The 18,859-nt window shown below is 36.9% G+C and overlaps 1 protein-coding gene across 2 annotated transcripts in view; it reads left to right on the plus strand.

Annotated features, from left to right (window-relative positions):
• Positions 1–16,574, plus strand: part of SRP54 (signal recognition particle 54) — a 58,627-nt gene extending 42,053 nt beyond the window's left edge. For both annotated transcript variants that reach the window (XM_066277740.1, XM_066277738.1), the window contains 3 exons: positions 4,486–4,656; positions 9,455–9,550; positions 10,642–16,574. In XM_066277740.1, the coding sequence (XP_066133837.1) occupies positions 4,486–4,656; positions 9,455–9,550; positions 10,642–10,733 (359 nt within the window). In that variant the 3' untranslated portion in view covers positions 10,734–16,574. The remainder of the gene's footprint in view (positions 1–4,485; positions 4,657–9,454; positions 9,551–10,641) is intronic.
• The last annotated feature ends 2,285 nt before the right edge of the window (positions 16,575–18,859 follow it).

Here is an 18,859-nt window from a genome sequence, read left to right on the forward strand (position 1 = left end):
TAAGTTTTTTCAAGGATCTCTCAACATCAATAAAATTATTTTCTGTATCTCTAGTCTCTTCAAATGTACTGACTTATTTTCTTCATCAGTGTATAAATATTCTTATACTCACATATTCTAGGCTTTCCCTTATGCTTTTATTCTATTTTTCTTTTCAGATAAGGTTCTTAAAGAACAGTTTATATTTTTAAACTATTGAAGTATGACTTTTTCTCCACTATAACTCTGAGATAGATCATACAATGATTGTCAATAACCTATTGGTCTGCTCCAATGGATACTTTATAGTCTGTTTCTTGACCTATACAACATTGGATGTTAATCACCTTTTTTCTTAGTTTCTATTATACTATCTCCCCATTTTTACCCCTTAGCTTTCTTGTTAACTCAGTCTCTTCATGGGTTTCTTTCTCAGTACTTATTTTTTTATTTTTCTGAAGTGAGAAGTGGGGAAGCAGACAGACAGACTCCTGCATGTGCCCAACTGGGATCCACCTGGGATGCCCACTAGGGGGCAGTGCTCTTCCCATCTGGAGCATTGTTCCAATGAGACCAGAGCCATTCTAGCACCTGAGACGGAGGCCATGGAGCCACTTTCACCACCCGGGACCAACTTTGCTCTAGTGGAGCCTTGCCTGTGGGAGTGGAAGAGGGAGACAGAGAGGAAGGAGAGGGATAAGGGTGGAGAAGCAGATGGGCGCTTCTCCTGTGTGTGTGCCCTGGTCAGGAATCGAACCCAGGACTTCCACATTCCAGGCCGATGTTCTACTGCTGAGCCAACCGGCCAGGGTCTTTCTCAGTACCTCTTAAGTGATTATATGGTACAGGGTTTTGTCCTCAGGTAGTGTTTCTTAATATTCTTCTCATTTAAAATGTTTTCCCCAAACATATTAACCCAATTAATTTTCACAACAACTCTTAAGGGACAATTCTTGGGTCAAAATCCATTGTTATCTAGCTTTTCAAATTAGGAAACTGAGATACAAGGAGGTTGAGTAATTTCTTAAAATCACTAACTAGAGAGTAGAGTGGGCTTCAAACTCAGTTATTCTGGATTAAGAATCTACCCTGTAGATCACCTTTTCTCTAGGTGTTCACTAAATGGTGGACATTTTTTTTTTCATGTTTGAAAGTTTTCTGAGTCATATCAGATCCAAAATGTGCTTCTCCCTTGGTGATACTTCCATCTATCTCCTCAGTCACCCAACCTAGAAACTAGGGCCAATTTAGATGTATATTCTTGTTGGTTTTCTGCAGGGGTCCCCAAACTACGGCCACATGCGGCCCCCTGAGGCCATTTATCCGGCCCCCGCCGCACTTTCAGAAGGGGCACCTCTTTCATTGGTGGTCAGTGAGAGGAGCATAGTTCCCATTGAAATACTGATCAGTTTGTTGATTTAAATTTACTTGTTCTTTATTTTAAATATTGTATTTGTTCCCGTTTTGTTTTTTTACTTTAAAATAAGATATGTGCAGTGTGCATAGGGATTTGTTCATAGTTTTTTTTTGTAGTCTGGCCCTCCAACGGTCTGAAGGACAGAGAACTGGCCCTTTGTGTAAAAAGTTTGGGGACCCCTGGTTTTCTGTCTAGAGATTCTATTGATTGTGGAGATAGAATTACTGAAGTGCCTAAATTTTCTTTTTTCAGTTGTGTCAGTTTTGCTTTATGTATTTTGAAGCTCTTTTGTTGGGTGCATATACATTTAGAATTATTATGGCTTCTTGGTGAATTGACCCTTTTATCATTATGTATGTAATATCCTCTTTTGTTCTTGATCTATAGCCATCCCTCGCCATATCGTGGTTCACTTTTTGTAGTCTCACTGTGTCACGGATTTTTAAATTATATATATCTAATTTTGTATCATAGATTTTTCACTATATTGCAGGATTTTGTGGTATATTGGTATTTTTATATATTTATTATTTTAATTATTTTTGTGGTAAAATAAGGAAAATAAGTGTGGGAAATGTTTATAAGAGTGTGGGGAGGGTTTATAAAGCCTTAATACATATATAAATAATAAAGTAAGGTCGCTAGTTCGCCTATCATGGAGCATTCTGGAATCTAACCCCCGCAATAAACGAGGGACCACTGTACTTTGATATAAATACAACCACTTTCATTTTCCTTCAGTTTTTTCATTGTGTATTTTTTTCCATCCTTTTTTTTAACCTACCTATATCATATTTAATGTGAGTTTCATGTCAACAGCCTGCAATTGGGGTGTTTTTTTCTTTTAATACCTTCTAATAATATATCTAACTGATTGATACGCCAGAAGCTAGTAAAACAGATGTGGGTGATATATTACTCATATTAGGATTTAGTTCTGCCATTTTATTATTCTTTCTTTTCTCTACTTGCCCATGGATTATTTGAACATTATTTTAATGTACCTACTTGTATCAGTGTTTTACTTCTTTTAAGTGGAATATAGAAACCTTAACATTGCCTTAGATTTTAGTGAGTTCTAGTTCCAAAATATTTCTCATTTATTTCTTGTTCTCTTTGCCTCTGGATCCCCTGCATTACTTCATACACTCATCATTTCTTATCTGGATTGCTATAGTAGCCTCCTAATATTATCCTTTCTCTTTTTTCACTCTTCTTTTCAACCTTTCTTCCTCACTGCCACAAGAATGGTCTTTCTAAAATAGTTCTGGGGTCAAAAATCTTTCAGTGTTTTTTTATTGTCTTCATGATGAATTCCAAACTCCTAAGCCTGGCATATAAATTCTGTTATAATCTTGTCTTTATCTACTTATGCAACTTCTTAAGTCTCTCAGTTCTTCTTACCCATGCTTGGTTCCTTCTACCCACAATTATTACTGTAGGAATCTGTGTTCTACTTCCTAGTGTATCCCTTGCTCTTTTCTCTTCTGAACTTAATTCAATCTTGTCTTTCAAGACAACTACTTGTTTAAAGGCTCTGGCTCAATGGATAAAGCGTTGTCCCAGTACACTGAGGCTGTGGTCAGGGAACATACGAGTAAACCAATGACTGCACACACAGCTAAGTGGAACAACAAGTTGATGCTTATCTCTCTCTCCCTCTCCCTTCCCCCTTCCTTTCTCCCTCCTTCCTTTCTCAAATCAATTGGGGGAGGAGAGACTACTCAGTTCAAGAGAAACCTTTAACTCCACCACATAGAGTCTTTCCTGACTTCCAGTCTTCTTTAAATTATGTCTCCTTCTGCAATTTGTTTAACTCTATCATATTGTTTACCATTATGTGCTGTTATTAGCTTACCTTCTTTCTCTCGTACTGTATACTTGAGCGCTTGGAAGGAATATGATACTCAGTTCCTAAATATTTTATAGTGAAGATGTGGCTTAAAAGCTGCATTTATGAAATGGATTTGGAGGTTTTAATGGACTGTAAGATTATTATGAGACAATTTGATCTTTATTTGTATTGTATTAGAAATTAAACTTCACCTGGATTTCAGTTTACTTCTGGACAGTATGCTTAGAGAGCAGAAACAAATTAGAAGTTGTATTTAGGAAGTCAGGATGATAAGTGGGGTTCTAAACTATGTTGTAGGAGGAATAGTCAAAAAAGTTGGATATTTGTCACCTAGAGAAAATTCATAGGTAACATGTGTCTCTGAAATATTTGAAAGCCTTATTCTTTGTTCCTGGTGAGGAGATATTTATGCAAATAGAAAGAAGAACCAGGCAAACATATTTCATTTTAATATGTGAAAAGATTTTCCATAATAATATATAAAATAGGATGGCAGAAATTGCTTTATTTTAGATAGCGGATCATCTCTCCTGGGGATATTAAGATCGAGACTAGATGACCTGTTGGGGAGATGTTGTATAGAAAATTCAAACAGAATAAATATTTGACTCAAGGCTCTCTCATTTCTGAGACTGTATGCTGCTAACACCAGAAGAAATGCACCTCATATTCTAAGAGTTATCAAAACACTAAAGTGAATTACTCATTCTTTATGTTACAGAAAGGATTAAAATACTAGTAGTAACTACTTTATTATAGAAAATATAACAATTATTCTATTGATTATAAGTAGAACTACTTACTGCTGCTTGCTTATATGCCTAAATTTATGATATAAATGTTAATAGTATTGAGAGCTGAGGTGAGCACGTTTGTTCTTTTTTGAAATAGACCTTTTAGCTGTTACATGCTCTGAGGAGCAGATAGAAATGAGATATGGAAAGGGTGGACATGGATTTCAAATATTTTCAGAATGTTCTATTTTACTTAAACTGTAAGGTAAATACGCATATATTTGGTTTTTTATTTTATAGCTTATGAATATTACAAGTATTCTTTTGATCGTGTTTAACTTTTAAAAATCAGGCTAGCAGAGCAGATGATAACATTTGTTAAAGCTGTTGTTGGTTTGACCATTATAATTGTTTTTATGTGTGTAAGATATTTGCACTTTACTGCTTTGACAATGAATGTAAATTGTATGTAAGTGAAAGTAATTGACCCTTGTTTGCAGAACTTGACAGTACAGATGGTGCCAAGGTTTTTAGTAAGCAACCAGGAAGAATCCAAAGAGTAGCAAGAGGATCAGGAGTCTCAACAAGAGATGTTCAAGAACTTTTGACGCAATATACCAAATTTGCACAGATGGTAAAAAAGATGGGAGGTATCAAAGGACTTTTCAAAGGTAAGAGAATCCCAGGGGTCCTACTGTAAAAAATATTTGATATAACTTGTATTTTTTTTTTTTTTTTGACAGAGGGACAGATAGGAAGGGAGAGAGATGAGAAGCATCAATTCTTTGTTGTGGCACCTTAGTTGTTCATTGGTTCCTTTCTCATATGTGGCTTGACCGGGGGGCTACAGCAGAGCAAGGGATCCCTTGCTCAAGCCAGCAACCTTTAGGCTCAAGTCAGTGACCCCGTGCTCAAGCTGGTGAACCTGTGCTCAAGCTGGATGAGCCTGTGCTTAAGCTGACAACCTCGGTGTTTTGAACCTGAGTCCTCCACATGCCAGGTGTTTTGAACCTGGGTCCTCTGCGTCCCAGTCCAATGCTCTGTCCACTGTGCCACCGCCTGGTCAGGCTAACTTGTATTTTTTTCTGATACATTGTGACTATTTTCCATATTGTCAAATCTTCAAATTATAACATTTAGTCACTGTATACTATTTCAGTTGAGCATGTATCTTTGTTTAATGCAGTACTTCTATGTTGGATATTTGGGCTGATTCATCTGCTTCTCTGTCTGTTGTATATTCATCTGATTCAACAATATCAGTTCTTGCGTTGTTTTCTGTGCCATCTTCCATGAGACCAGGGATTTTGTCTTTTTGGTCAGAAATATAGTAGATAACTGAATACATTTTGACACAATTTTATATTTCCAATTTAATGGTCAAATGTTTTTCAGATGTGGTTTTTAGGTTACTAATCAAGTTTTAACATGTTTGCATTTACTGGTTTGAATTTCCTTTGTGAATCACCTTTCAAGATTCCTGTTTACTTCATTTTCTTCATTATTTCTTTAAAATCCTTTATGTTTGCAAATATTTCCCCCCTCCACTTTTTTTTTTTTTTTGGTATTTTTCTGAAGCTGGAAACGGGGAGGCAGTGAGACAGACTCCCGCATGTGCCTGACTGGGATCCACCCGGCACGCCCACCAGGGGGCGATGCTCTGTCCATCCAGGGCGTCACTCTGTCGTGACCAGAGCCACTCTAGCGCCTGGGGCAGAGGCCAAGGAGCCATCCCCAGCGCCCGGGCCATCTTTTGCTCCAATGGAGCCTCAGCTGCGTGATGGGAACAGAGAGACACAGAGGAAGGAGAGGGGGAGGGGTGGAGAAGCAGATGGGCGCCTCTCCTGTGTGCCCTGGCCGGGATCGAACCCGGGGCTTCTGCACGCCAGGCCGACGCTCTACCACTGAGCCAACCGGCCAGGGCCCCCCCTCCACTTTTTTTCTTTTCTTGATAGAGAGACAGAGAGACAAGAAGGGACAGAGATGAGAAGCATCAATGCATAGTTGCAGCACTTTAGTTGTTCATCTATTGCTTCTCATACATACTTTTACTGGGAGGGCTCCAGCTGAGCCAGTGACCCCTTGCTCAAGCCAGCAACCTTGGGATCATATTAATGGTCCCATGCTCAAGCTGGCGAACTCAGAGTCCTCAGTGTCTGAGGTCGATACTCTGTCCACTGCCACCACCAGTCTGACCCAGTTTTTCACTTGTCTTTTATTTTTTAACGAACAGTTTTCTTTTTTCTTTTTGCATTTTTCTGAAGTGAGAAGGGGGGGGGGGGCAGGCAGACAGACATCTACCCGGCATGCCTACCCGGGGGCAATGTTTGGCCCCTCTGGGGCATTGCTCCACAGCTGCAATCAGAGCCATTCTAGCGCCTGAGGCATAGGCCATGGGGCCTTCCTCAGCGCCTGGGCCAACTTTGCTCCAGTGGAGCCTTGGCTGTGGGAGGGGAAGAGAGAGACAGAGAGAAAAGAGAGGGGGAAGGGTGGAGAAGCAGATGGGTGCTTCTCCTATGTGCCCCAGCCAGAAATCAAACCTGGGACTTCCACATGCTGGTCCAACGCTCTATCGCTGAGCCAACCAGCCAGGGCCCAATGTTCATTTTTAATGTAACCAAGACTGTTTATCATTTTCTTTGATTTATTTTATGCTCATAAAAGTTTATCCCATGTACAACAGTAGTCAGCTATATTTTCTAATACTCATTTTGGGTTTATGTAAATTTTAGGTGTTACTTTTTGTCCCATCTGAATTTTATTTTACTCTGTATTGTGTAAGGTAAAAATATGTTTGTTTTTCCAAAGGTTAATCAACTGTCCTGGCCCTGTCTTAATTTTTCTCTCCTATATTATAAACACTATTAAAGTGAACTTAATTATTTCAAAAACTATTGATTAGGCATACTCTAAAGATGTATATCTTTCTTAAAAATGAGTATTTATAAGAAGTTCTTACCACTTTTTGTCTTTGCCACTTATTTTCCTTGCTTGCTATGTCCTAGTTTCTCTTTTGTGGCAAGGGGAAAAAAATTAACAAACATGTTTAAACTTGGTTATATAATTCCTAACATCATATGCTGTTTCAGATAGTGATTAATTAATTAACATGTATCAGTTTAACATCTTTCCCAAATGTCCCTGACTGTTCTTGATAAAACTATTGCAGATCTGTCAATCAGATTTTTTCTAAGCATTGATTACTCAATAAAGACTTAAAGGCACAACGAAGATGAAATTGGCATTGGATATGGGGCATATCCTTGTCACAGCAAAGTCTTAAACATTTTTTTATAAATTTTAGCTCCTCAGAAACAAACTCTTATGTCAATTCACCAGTGAACATAGAATTCACATTTTATACAGATTTCTTTTTCACAGGTTTTATCATGTTTTATAAAAAAAATCTCTTTTATACATAGTTAGTTCATATAATTTATTCAGATTCGCCTGCTTTGATCAGAAAATCAGGGGCAAAAAAAAAAAAAAAAAAAGCCTGACCTGTGGTGGCGCAGTGGATAAAGCGTCAACCTGGAAACACTGAGGTTGCCGGTTCGAAACCCTGGGCTTGCCTGGTCAAGGCGCATATGGGAGTTGATGCTTCCTGCTCCTCCCCCCTTCTCTCTCTCTCTCCTCTCTATAATGAATAAATAAAATCTAAAAAAAAAAAAAAAAGAAAATCAGGGGCAGCTTTGTTTTTCATTTTCCCAAATGCTCCTGAGAAGTATGATAGTTAATGTTTTTGAAATAAATTTTTTTTGGTATTTTTCCGAAGTGAGAAGTGGAGAGGTAGACAGACAGACTCCCGCATGTGCCTGACCAGGATCCACCCAGCATGCCCACCAGGGGGCGATGCTCTACCCATCTGAGGTGTTGCTCCGCTGCAATTGGAGCCGTCCTCAGTGCCCGGGCCAACTTTTGCTCCAATGGAGCCTTGGCTGTGGGAGGGGAAGAGAGAGAGAGAGAGAGGGGGGAAGGAGAAGGGGAAGGGTGGAGAAGCAGATAGGCGCTTCTCCTGTACGCCCTGACCTAGAATCGAACCTGGGACTTCCACACGCCGGACCGATGCTCTGCCACTGAGCAAACTGGCCAGGGCCTGAAATAAATAATTTTACTGAAGCAGTTTTATTGATTCATTGCTGTTACATTGATCTCTTTTGCTTTTTGTCTCTTATGCACAGCAGCTATTCTATAAAGGAAAGCTCTTACCTGTTTAGCCCCAGAGTATGTCTCTTTCATTGGCTTCCTTTTTTACTGTGGAGTTGTGACTAAATGTGTGGAAATTCACTCATCAATGGAGTTGGATTGTTTGAAGCCTTTTGATATTTTTAATAGTTTCTTATATACATACAAATTTTCAAGTTGTCTAAGACTCATTCTTTCATATTCGATTACTAGCAATTCAATGCCTTTTCCAATTCATATTTATAAACACAGTTTTTTGTTTGGTGATCTGCCATATCACTCTTAAAAATATAGTTATAGCTTACATTAGTAGCTACTGGATATAGTTTTGCTTATAATGACTCATTCACAGGTATAACTAAAAGTATTAAGAAAAATCTTAGGCATGAAGAAAGTCCCATAAATGATGTGTGTGTGTGTGTGTGGCAGAGACACAGAGAGTCAGAGAAAGGGACAGACAGACAGGAAAGGAGGGAGATGAGAAACATCGATTCTTCGTTGCGGTTCCTTAGTTGTTCATTGATTGATTTCTCATATGTGCCTTGACCAAGGGGCTACAGCAGACCGAGTGGCCTCTTGCTCAGGTCAGTGACCTTGGGCTCAAGCTGGTAAGCTTGTTCAAACCAGATGAGCCTGCACTCAAGCTGTCGTCCTCGGGGTCTCGAACTTGGGTCCTCCATATCCCAGTCCAATGCTCTATCCACTGCGCCACCACCTGGTCAGGCTAAATTTTTTTTTTTTTTTTTTTTTTTTTTTTACAGAGACAGAGTCAGTCAGAGAGAGGGATAGATAGGGACAGACAGACAGGAACGGAGAGAGATGAGAAGCATCAATCATCAGTTTTTCGTTGCGAGTGTTCATTGATTGCTTTCTCGTATGTGCCTTGACCATGGGCCTTCAGCAGACTTAGTAACCCTTTGCTCAAGTCAGTGACTTTGGGTCCAAGCTGTTGAGCTTTTTGTTCACACTAGATGAGCCCGCGCTCAAGCTGGTGACCTCAGGTTCTCAAACCTGGGTCTTCCGCATCCCAGTCCGATGCTCTCTCCACTGCACCACTGCCTGGTTGGGCTAAATGATTTTTAATATAGAATGTCACTTATACTTTCTCAAAAGTATGTATGTAGTTGAGATAAGATTAGAAGGGAGTATGTACAAACGAATAATTGATTTAGCATAAGAGTATAGGTGACTTTTTCTTTTTATTTACTCAATTTATTAACTGTTCTATGATATCCTGATTGTATTACATTCTATATTGACTCAAAATGTTTTTTTTATTTTTAGGTGGTGACATGTCTAAGAATGTGAGCCAGTCACAGATGGCAAAATTGAATCAACAAATGGCCAAAATGATGGACCCAAGAGTTCTTCATCACATGGGTAAATACAAAGTTGTTGTCAGTTGTTAATACAGTTTATAAGGGTTGAGTTTTAATAAGGCGTCTGCTGTGATATTATGAAAATCTGTTCGACAAATGTGTGATTTGAGGGAAATGGGTATCTGAATTCTAAGTTAAATGGTTATAATAATACTGTATAAGCTGACCTTTTGTTAATTTTTCTGCTGTCATCTGTGTGATTTTTGAGCAAGCTACTTAATCATTTTATTTTTTTTAAGATTTTATTTTATTGATTTTATGGAGAGAGGAGAGAAGGGTTGGGGTGTGGTAGCGAGACATATCATCTCAGAGTTGCTTCACTATAGTTGTTCACTGATTGCTTATGTGCTTTAACTGGGCAAGCCCTGGGTTTGGAACTGGTAACTTCAGCATTCCAGGTTTATCCACTGTGCCACCACAGGCTAGGCTAGTTAATTATCTTTTATTAATGCTTATTCTGGTGACCTTTTGCCCTAGTTTAGAATATGGACATTTCCAATGATGAGACTTTGAAATTATTTAGGGATTTTGAAACCCATTTCGACTTTTACTGTATAACCTATAAAAAGTTTCTTAAACTTGCTAAACCTCACTTTTTCCTTCTTTAAAATCACAGATGATATCTCATCAGGAAATTGTGACAGTTAAATGAGCTAATAATATGAAAGCATTTGGTACAGTTATGGGCATATGGTAGATGTTCAATAAATGGTTAATTCTTTCTGTAAGTTTCATGAAAGAACTCCCTGCCCTCCCAAATTGATTACTGTTTACAATAAGACTTTTCTGTATTTCCCAGGAAATAGTTTTTTTGTTTAGATTCATTGACGCCTTACTGTATGACAGGCACTGTTCTAAGGTCTTTCAGGTATTATCTCATTTATTTTTCACAACTTGGTGAGGTAAGTTTTTCATTCTTTTATAGATGAGGTTACTGGTGAATATACAAATTTTGAAATGGTTTGTTCTTCAAGGCTGAGGACCAAATTGCAGTCAGAACCCAGTATAATTTTTAGAAGTTAACATATTAGACAAAAGAAACAAATGTTTCAAGTTCTGCTTAATAATGATGTGATTTTACTTTCTCTCTAGGTGGTATGGCAGGACTTCAGTCAATGATGAGGCAGTTTCAACAGGGTGCTGCTGGCAATATGAAAGGCATGATGGGATTCAATAATATGTAAAGAAGATGCCTTAATATAAACTGACTCAGTTGATCACATTATTTGCTGAGACCTCAGAGTTTCCTCTTTTTGCAAATGGGGAAAAAGTATTTTTCTTGCCTGTCTTGCCCTTTTTTTTTCTCTGCTCATCATTTTCCCTCTCCTTTTCTTCCTTTCTTCTTTCTTTCCTCCTTCCCTTGGATATAAGGGAAGAATATATGGTTTTAGTGGAAATCATTTTTGCTTTAGATTTTCTTTTGTCTGTTTTGACCATCATAACACTTCTTTAGTTAAACAAATCATGATGTAAAATTTTAGTATTTAAGTTTTTAATTGTTTCAGTGGCCAAGCATTTCATTTGTAAACAGTCCTGGTCAGTAGTTACATGATTTCTCAATAAAAGTGCTATAAAATAAACTTCTAAGTCATTATCAGTTAAGGATTTGTTAACTTTCTTTATGGTTTAAAATTATCAGTGTATCACATTAAAAGGCAGACAGAAAAATCTATAGCTCTATGTCATTTAAAGCTATCCCTAGAAGTATACCTTTAAGGGGAAACATGGTAGAGTAACTTAACCATTAGTACTAGGAAATTTTATTTAACTTTGAATAATTAAGATAGTTTTGCCATAGACAGTCTTGGCTCTGCCATTTAAATTGAAATTGTGAATTTGGTTACAATTCACAATATAATGATTTGTATATAACTTGCATTTTTTACCTCATATTTCTCAAGCCTTAAGGCAATATTTGATTTTTTTGAAAAGCCAATTTTGTTATGTTTCCTACATACCAAAAATCTGCTGGAAGAAACTGATCTACTTTGATGACAATAGCTAATATATATAGATGTCCTAGTGGAAAAATAATTGCAAATATTAGACTGTCATGTTATATATTAAAAATAATGAGACTATAACAAGGTCAATCTGATTGTTGGTTACTTTGGATTGCTGCACAGTTGATTTCAAATGATTTTTAAATAAGTTATGGAGTTATTTAGAAATACTAGAATAATTATGTCTATTATTGACAACATGAAGATAATAGATGTGGGGTATTTTGAACTAGGATGAACTGATCTTCTACAAATGGTTGATTGTAGTAGTAGGAGAGAGTGAAACAAATAGCTAGTTTTTATAGTACTAATTTTATAGTACTAATTTTCTCATAAGTCAAAGTGTTTTTAGCCCTAGCCAGGTAGCTCAGTTTATTAGAGCATCGTCCTGATACACCAAGGCTGTGAGTTCAATCCTGATCAGGGAACATACAACAATCAACCAATGAATGCATAAGTAGGTGGAACAATATGTAGATGTTTCTCTCTCTCCTCACTCTCTCCCTCTCTTTCTCTAAAATCAATTAAAAATTTTTAAATATTTAAAAAAAATAATTATATAAAGAATGTAATTAGGCCCTGGCCGGTTGGCTCAGTGGTAGAGCGTCGGCCTGGCATGCAGAAGTCCCGGGTTCGATTCCCGGCCAGGGCACACAGGAGAAGCGCCCATCTGCTTCTCCACCCCTCCGCCTCTCCTTCCTCTCTGTCTCTCTCTCACCCTCCCGCAGCTGAGGCTCCATTGGAGCAGGGATGGCCCGGGCGCTGGGGATGGCTCCTTGGCCTCTGCCCCAGGCGCTAGAGTGGCTCTGGTCGCGACAGAGCGACGCCCCGGATGGGCAGAGCATCGCCCCCTGGTGGGCAGAGCGTCGTCCCTGGTGGGCGTGCCGGGTGGATCCCGGTCGGGCGCATGCGGGAGTCTGTCTGACTGTATCTCCCCGTTTCCAGCTTCAGAAAAAAAAAAAGAAAGAAAAAAAGAAAAAAAAAGAATGTAATTGATCTTCTTGCTTATTTGGGTAAAGATTTTATATCCCACTAAATAATTTTTACTAGCTAAAAACTAGAATATTCCTATAGGACATTTTATATATATCTACCCTATGAAAATGATGTATCCTGTTTTTGTAGAAATGTCATCGCAAGATCCAACTACAGAAATTTGGTAACATAGAAAATATTCTTCTCTAGCTTAGTTTCTAATTAAACTGATGTATACGCCTTTTCTGGACATGTATTTTGTGATTTCTATCTTTGGGGTACCAGTTTTATATTTTGACCAGAAAAGGAAATGAGACACTTGGCCAAACTTTATGGCTTTAGGCATTGTTTTTAGTATTTTTGTGTCTGATGCAAATGATATTTTTTAGAAGCAAAAGTAACAGTGGCAAATAACAACTAAAGGTTAGAACACATAGTTCAGCTTGTATTTCCCTTTGCTCTTCTGTAAAATGAAGGAATTGAAGCTTGCTAAAATTCAGATTTCATTAATTCTTTAACTAGGCATCAAGATACTGATTTTTGACAGCATAAGTACTATATACTAAAATTAAATTCTTTAATAATTTGAACAAGTTTCCTTTTATTTTTCAATATTGTTAAAATTGGTTCCTTCGTTTTTTGATGTTATATTCCCAACTTAAACCACCAGCTAGATCTAACATCGAACAACATTGAATTCCTTGAGAATTTTATTGTAATGTTATTTAAATATGTACAGACATAAAACTAGGTATATAATTCTTTAAGCCCTCAGTGCGTATGTAATTATAAAACAAAAATACTTAGAAATGAATTATCAGCAAACACTACCAAGAAAAGGCAATATTAATGTGATGTGATGGTTGTCAGTGTTCTGGTAGTATATTTGGTGGCATTTGAATAGTATGTTATATTTTTTAGCTTTACTTGCCTTAATAGGTTCTCTCATTAGCTTAAATACAGTGATTTTTTTAACTGGTGTGCCACAAGAATTTTTAAAGCATGCAATACTTGACTATTTAGTCAGAGGCACTGACCTCATTTTCGTAAGATTGTCAAAAAAAAAAGTGAGAACAGTCAATACAAAAATAGCCGTTTGGTGTGAATGCCATGTCTTGAACCATAAATGTATAGATTATATAATAGAGTTGCATCTTACTGGTCCCGTTATATCATAAGGTTGTGTCTGAATGGTTAATTTCTTGGTACCAGAAATTCTTATGTAGAAGTATAGGCACCTGGTTTTTTTTAAAAAGTCACTTTGAAGCAAAAAGGATAGGTAATTACTAATATTTATTATTATTGTTTTTGTAAATCACAATTATACCTTCATTTTGTCAGATTGGCAAAAAAAAATACCCTTTTTGGTATGCTGCAGAATTTTAGTAATTAGTTTATGTGTGCCATAAGATAAAAAATAAATGGAAAATTGCTGGCCTAAAATAATGTATTTCTTGGTAACAGTTGGGTCATAAATGGAAAAACAGTCAAGAAGTTACACAACAGTACCTGCTTGTAAGAGGGGTAATTCAGAAGAGCCTGACAAGTAAAGAAATCTCCTATTTGGTGCCTGAGACTCCTCTGACACTGCTGCATAAAGGTTTTTCCTTCTTAGGGCAAGCAGAAGGAAGTGATATTCTGTGACATCTCTTTTTCTGAAGCAACGTATGGCAAAGTTTTGTGAGCCTTTTTTCAGAGAAAGGTCCCATATCTGAATCAGGGGAGGAGAACATATAATGTCTGCATATCTGCATAAAGTTTAAGAATCATGCTTGCTTGATTTTTATGGTTTTATAATAGAATTAGGGAAATTTGCTCCTCTGTGGCCCAAAGGATGTAAGGTGGATATATTCATGGGCTCAATTTTTTTTTTTTTACAGGGACAGAGAGAGAGAGAGAGGGTTAGATAGGGACAGACAGACAGGAATGGAGAGAGATAAGCATCAATCAATCATCAGTTTTTCGTTATGACATCTTAGTTGTTCATTGATTGCTTTCTCATATGTGCCTTGACCGTGGGCCTTCAGCAGACCGAGTAACCCCTGCTTGAGCCAGCGACCTTGGGTCCAAGCTAGTGAGCTTTTTTTGCACAAGCCAGATGAGCCTGCGCTCAAGCTGGCGACCTCAGGGTCTCAAACCTGGGTCCTCAGCATCCCAGTCCGATGCTCTATACACTGCACCACTGCCTGGTCAGGCTCAAAATTTTTGATTTTGGGAAATTAATCAAGGGATTCAGAATTTATTTTCTGGCAGAAGTGTTGCAAGAAATAGCCCGTTTCTTGACTTTATTTGATAGGAAATGCACAGTTGTGTGTACCTTGATTTTTCTGCAATTTCTTTTTTTTTCTTTTTTTTGGTCTTTTTGTTTTTTTAGGGGGAGACAGAAAAGACAGGAAGGAAGAGAGATGAGAATCATCAGTTTGTAGTTGTTGCACCTTAGTTGTTCATTGATTGCTTCTCATACCTGCCTTGACTGGGGGGCTACAGCTGAGCCAGTGATCCCTTGCTCAAGCCAGCAATCTTGGGCTCAAACCATGGGATCATGTTGATGATCCCACACTTAAGCTGGTGACCTTGGGTTTTTGAACCTGGGACCACAGTGTCCCAGGTCAATGCTCCACCCACTGTGCCACCACTGGTCAGGCTCCTTATTTTAAAAGATACTGTTAATTATCTTGCCCCAAGAGAAAAAGCATACTTACTGGTGTAAATCCTTGTTACATCTTTAAACTCGTTTTTTAGATTATCAGAGGACCTCTAAGGTTCTATGTGGGCTTCAGATTAAGATGCACAGATCTTTGACACTGAGATTACTGCATTTAGGCATATTGTACAGAGAAACTAATATAACTAATGCCATGTAAAAAAATATATAGATGGACCTTGAGAACATTATACTAAGTGAAATAAGTAAATCAGGAAAAGTTAGTAACTATGATTTTACACATAGGTGGGATATAATACTGAGACTCATAGACATAGATAAAACAAGTAATTACTAGGGGGAGGAGGTTGCGGAGGAGGGGAGTAAAGAAAGACAAATACAGTGACAGAAAATGTTTTGATTTTTGGTAATGGGCCCACAACAATCAACAGGAAAAAAGAGAAAAATTTTGATAATTGAATATCAAGGGTATAGAGTATTATGGCGAAAAAGTCTGGCCAAATTTCAATTAAAACAAATGTATTCACATAGCACTAAATAAAACAAGTTTACTTGACATTTTCATTTGTTTCTTACATAGAGGGACTTATAGTTTACAAATGGCTATTACTTATAATAGACTTTAAAAATGTACACATTTTACTAATAATGCAAATCTTTCCAAATATCACACTTAGCTTTGGTCTTAAGAATTTACAGCCTTTCTAATAGTCTATTGTCTGTCATTTTCAGTCTCACGATCAGAGTGGCTGAGGATAGGCTTTGGAATTGGACAGTCTGGTTTGAGTCTTTGCTGTGTATCAACTGTGTCCTTGAACAAGTTACTAAGCCTTTGTTTGCTCATCTGTAAAATATTGGTAATTACAATAGTGTCTCAGAGTTGTGAGGAAATTATTGCAAGGAAAGCCCTATCACAAAACCTAGCATATTGGGATCCATAAGTGAATAACTGAATTAGTGTTAACAGTGTCTTTATCCTTATACTTAAAATCAACTTAACATCCATTTTTACCACCTTATTCTTGTACATCGATGATAAAAATATATCTCCATATTTGAGGGATGGGCTAACCTTAAAAATATACTTTACAAAAATGTAACTGTCAAAACCACAAGAAGTCTTGTTTTCTATTTGAGGCACAGTCCTGGTTATTGAATTTTATCCAGCTGTTTCCCAGCCTTTCACAGAAATAGATCCAAATTTACCTTTTTAGTTCTGTATGTATCATTAAATGATAAATTTAGACCACAATTATGTTTTCAAGTAGATAAATTATAGTAACACCTGGATTTATTTTTGCCATAGTGATACAACTTATACTATAAAGTAAAAGAAGGAGAGATTTGGCTCTTACTTTGTTGCCCACTTTTAGTTGACCTTTGACAGTATGGAAATGATAGAAATGTAAATGCCCAAACTAAAACTGTTCGAATTTTTATGTTTTTCTGTTGCCATGAGTTGTTTATAATAGACTGCTCTTCAATTGCATATTTGTGTTAAAAATAACTCTTAGAAAATACTAATATTGGAATCTGACTTTCATTTTAAATTTTCAGTAAACTAGTGAATATACTTAAAAACAATGAAAATGAGTTCTGCTTGAACATTGAAAATTGTAATTTGATGTTTAATTGCCAATTTGTAAAATAAAATCATATATTTATAAACATCTACAAGTTTTTAATGATAAAGATTATTGATTACTCTTCTTGCCAGTAAGAAGAATGGGATTTTGATTGGATGCAGTGTAGAACTATCTTGTTTATGAAAATCAATTCATGACATCTTTAACAATTGGCTTTTTTTAGTTTATTGCAGTTTGTTTTTGAGTGGATGAGGGTTTTCTCCACAGCCTCTCCAACACATGCTATTACCTGTCTTGTTGATAACAGCTAATCTAACAGGTGTAAGGTGGTATCTCATTGCAGTTTTGATTTGCATTTCTCTAATAACTAATGAAGTTGAGCATCTTTTCATATATCTGTTGGCCATTTGTATTTCTTCCTGGGAGAAGTGTCTGTTCATGTCCTCTTCCCATTTTTTTATTGGATTGTTTGTTTGTTGTTGAGTTTTATGAGTTCTTTGTATATTTTGGATATTAGGCCCTTATCTGAGCTGTTGTTTGAAAATATCATTTCCCATTTGGTTGGCTGTCTGTTTATTTTGTTATCAGTTTCTCTTGCTGTGCAAAGGCTTTTTAGTCTGATTTAGTCCCATTCATTTATTTTTGTCTTCACTTCCCTTGCCTTTGGAGTCAAATTCATAAAATGCTCTTTGTAACCAAGGTCCATGAATTTAGTACCTATGTTTTCTTCTATGTACTTTATTGTTTCAGGTCTTATATTTAGGTCTTTGATCCATTTTGAATTAATTTTAGTACAAAGGGACAAACTGTAGTTGAGTTTCATTCTTTTGCATGTGGCCTTCCAGTTTTCCTAGCACCATTTGTTGAAGAGGCTTTCTTTTCTCCATTCTGTGTTGGCCCCTTTATCGAAAATTATCCCTCTACTGGGTATATACCCCCAAAACTCAGAAACATTGGTACATAAAGACACATGTAGCCCCATGTTCATTGCAGCATTGTTCACAGTGGCCAAGACGTGGAACCAACCAAAAAGCTCTTCAATAGATGAATGGATAAAGAAGATGTGGTATATATATGCTATGGAATACTACTCAGCCATAAGAAATGATGACATCGGATCATTTACAACAAAATTGATGGATCTTGATAACATACGGAGTGAAATAAGTAAATCAGAAAAAACTAAGAACTGCATGATTCCATACATAGGTGGGACATAAAAACGAGATTAAGAGACATGGACAAGAGTGTGGTGGTTACGGGAGGGGGGAAGGGGAGTGGCACAAAGAAAACCAGATAGAAGGTGATGGAGGACAATTTGACTTTGGGTGACGGTTATGCAACATAATTGAATGACAAGATAACCTGGAGATGTTTTCTTTGAACATATATATCCTGATTTATTAATGTCACCCCTTTCAAATTAATAAAAAAGAAAAGCAGTTAATTACCTACAAGGGAGCTTCCATAAGATTGTCAGCTGATTTCTCAACAGAAACTTTGCAGACCAGAGGTATTGGCAAGAAATATTCAAAGTGATGAAAAGCAGGGATGTACAACCAAGACTACTCAATTCAGCAAAGCTATTAATTTAGAATCAGAGGACAAAGAGTTTCCCAGACAAGAAAAAGCTAAGAGGTCATCACCATTATTATATGAAATATTAAAGGGTCTTCTTTAAGAAGAAAAAGAAAGATAAAAAATATAAACAAAGTAGCAATACATATCAAAAGGTGAATCTAAAAAACAAAGTGAACAAACAAGCAGAATAGAAACGAACTAATACAAAGAACATTTTGATGGTTGCCAGATGAGAGGAGAGCTGAGAGGATGGGTGAAAAAGGTCAAGGGATTAAGAAGAATAAACTAGTTATTATAGAAGAATCATGGTGATGTCAAGTACAGCATACAGAATATAGTCAATAATACTATAATAACTATGGTGTCAGGTGCAAGATTTATCAGGATAATCACTTAGCATGTTATGTAATGTCTAAATACTGGGGACTACACCTAAAACTAATATAATAATATATGTCAATTGTAACTAAAAAATAAAAATTAATTGAAAAAATGCATAT

Source organism: Saccopteryx bilineata, chromosome 4 (genome assembly GCF_036850765.1).
Source record: "Saccopteryx bilineata isolate mSacBil1 chromosome 4, mSacBil1_pri_phased_curated, whole genome shotgun sequence".
Taxonomy (NCBI): Eukaryota; Metazoa; Chordata; class Mammalia; order Chiroptera; family Emballonuridae; genus Saccopteryx; species Saccopteryx bilineata.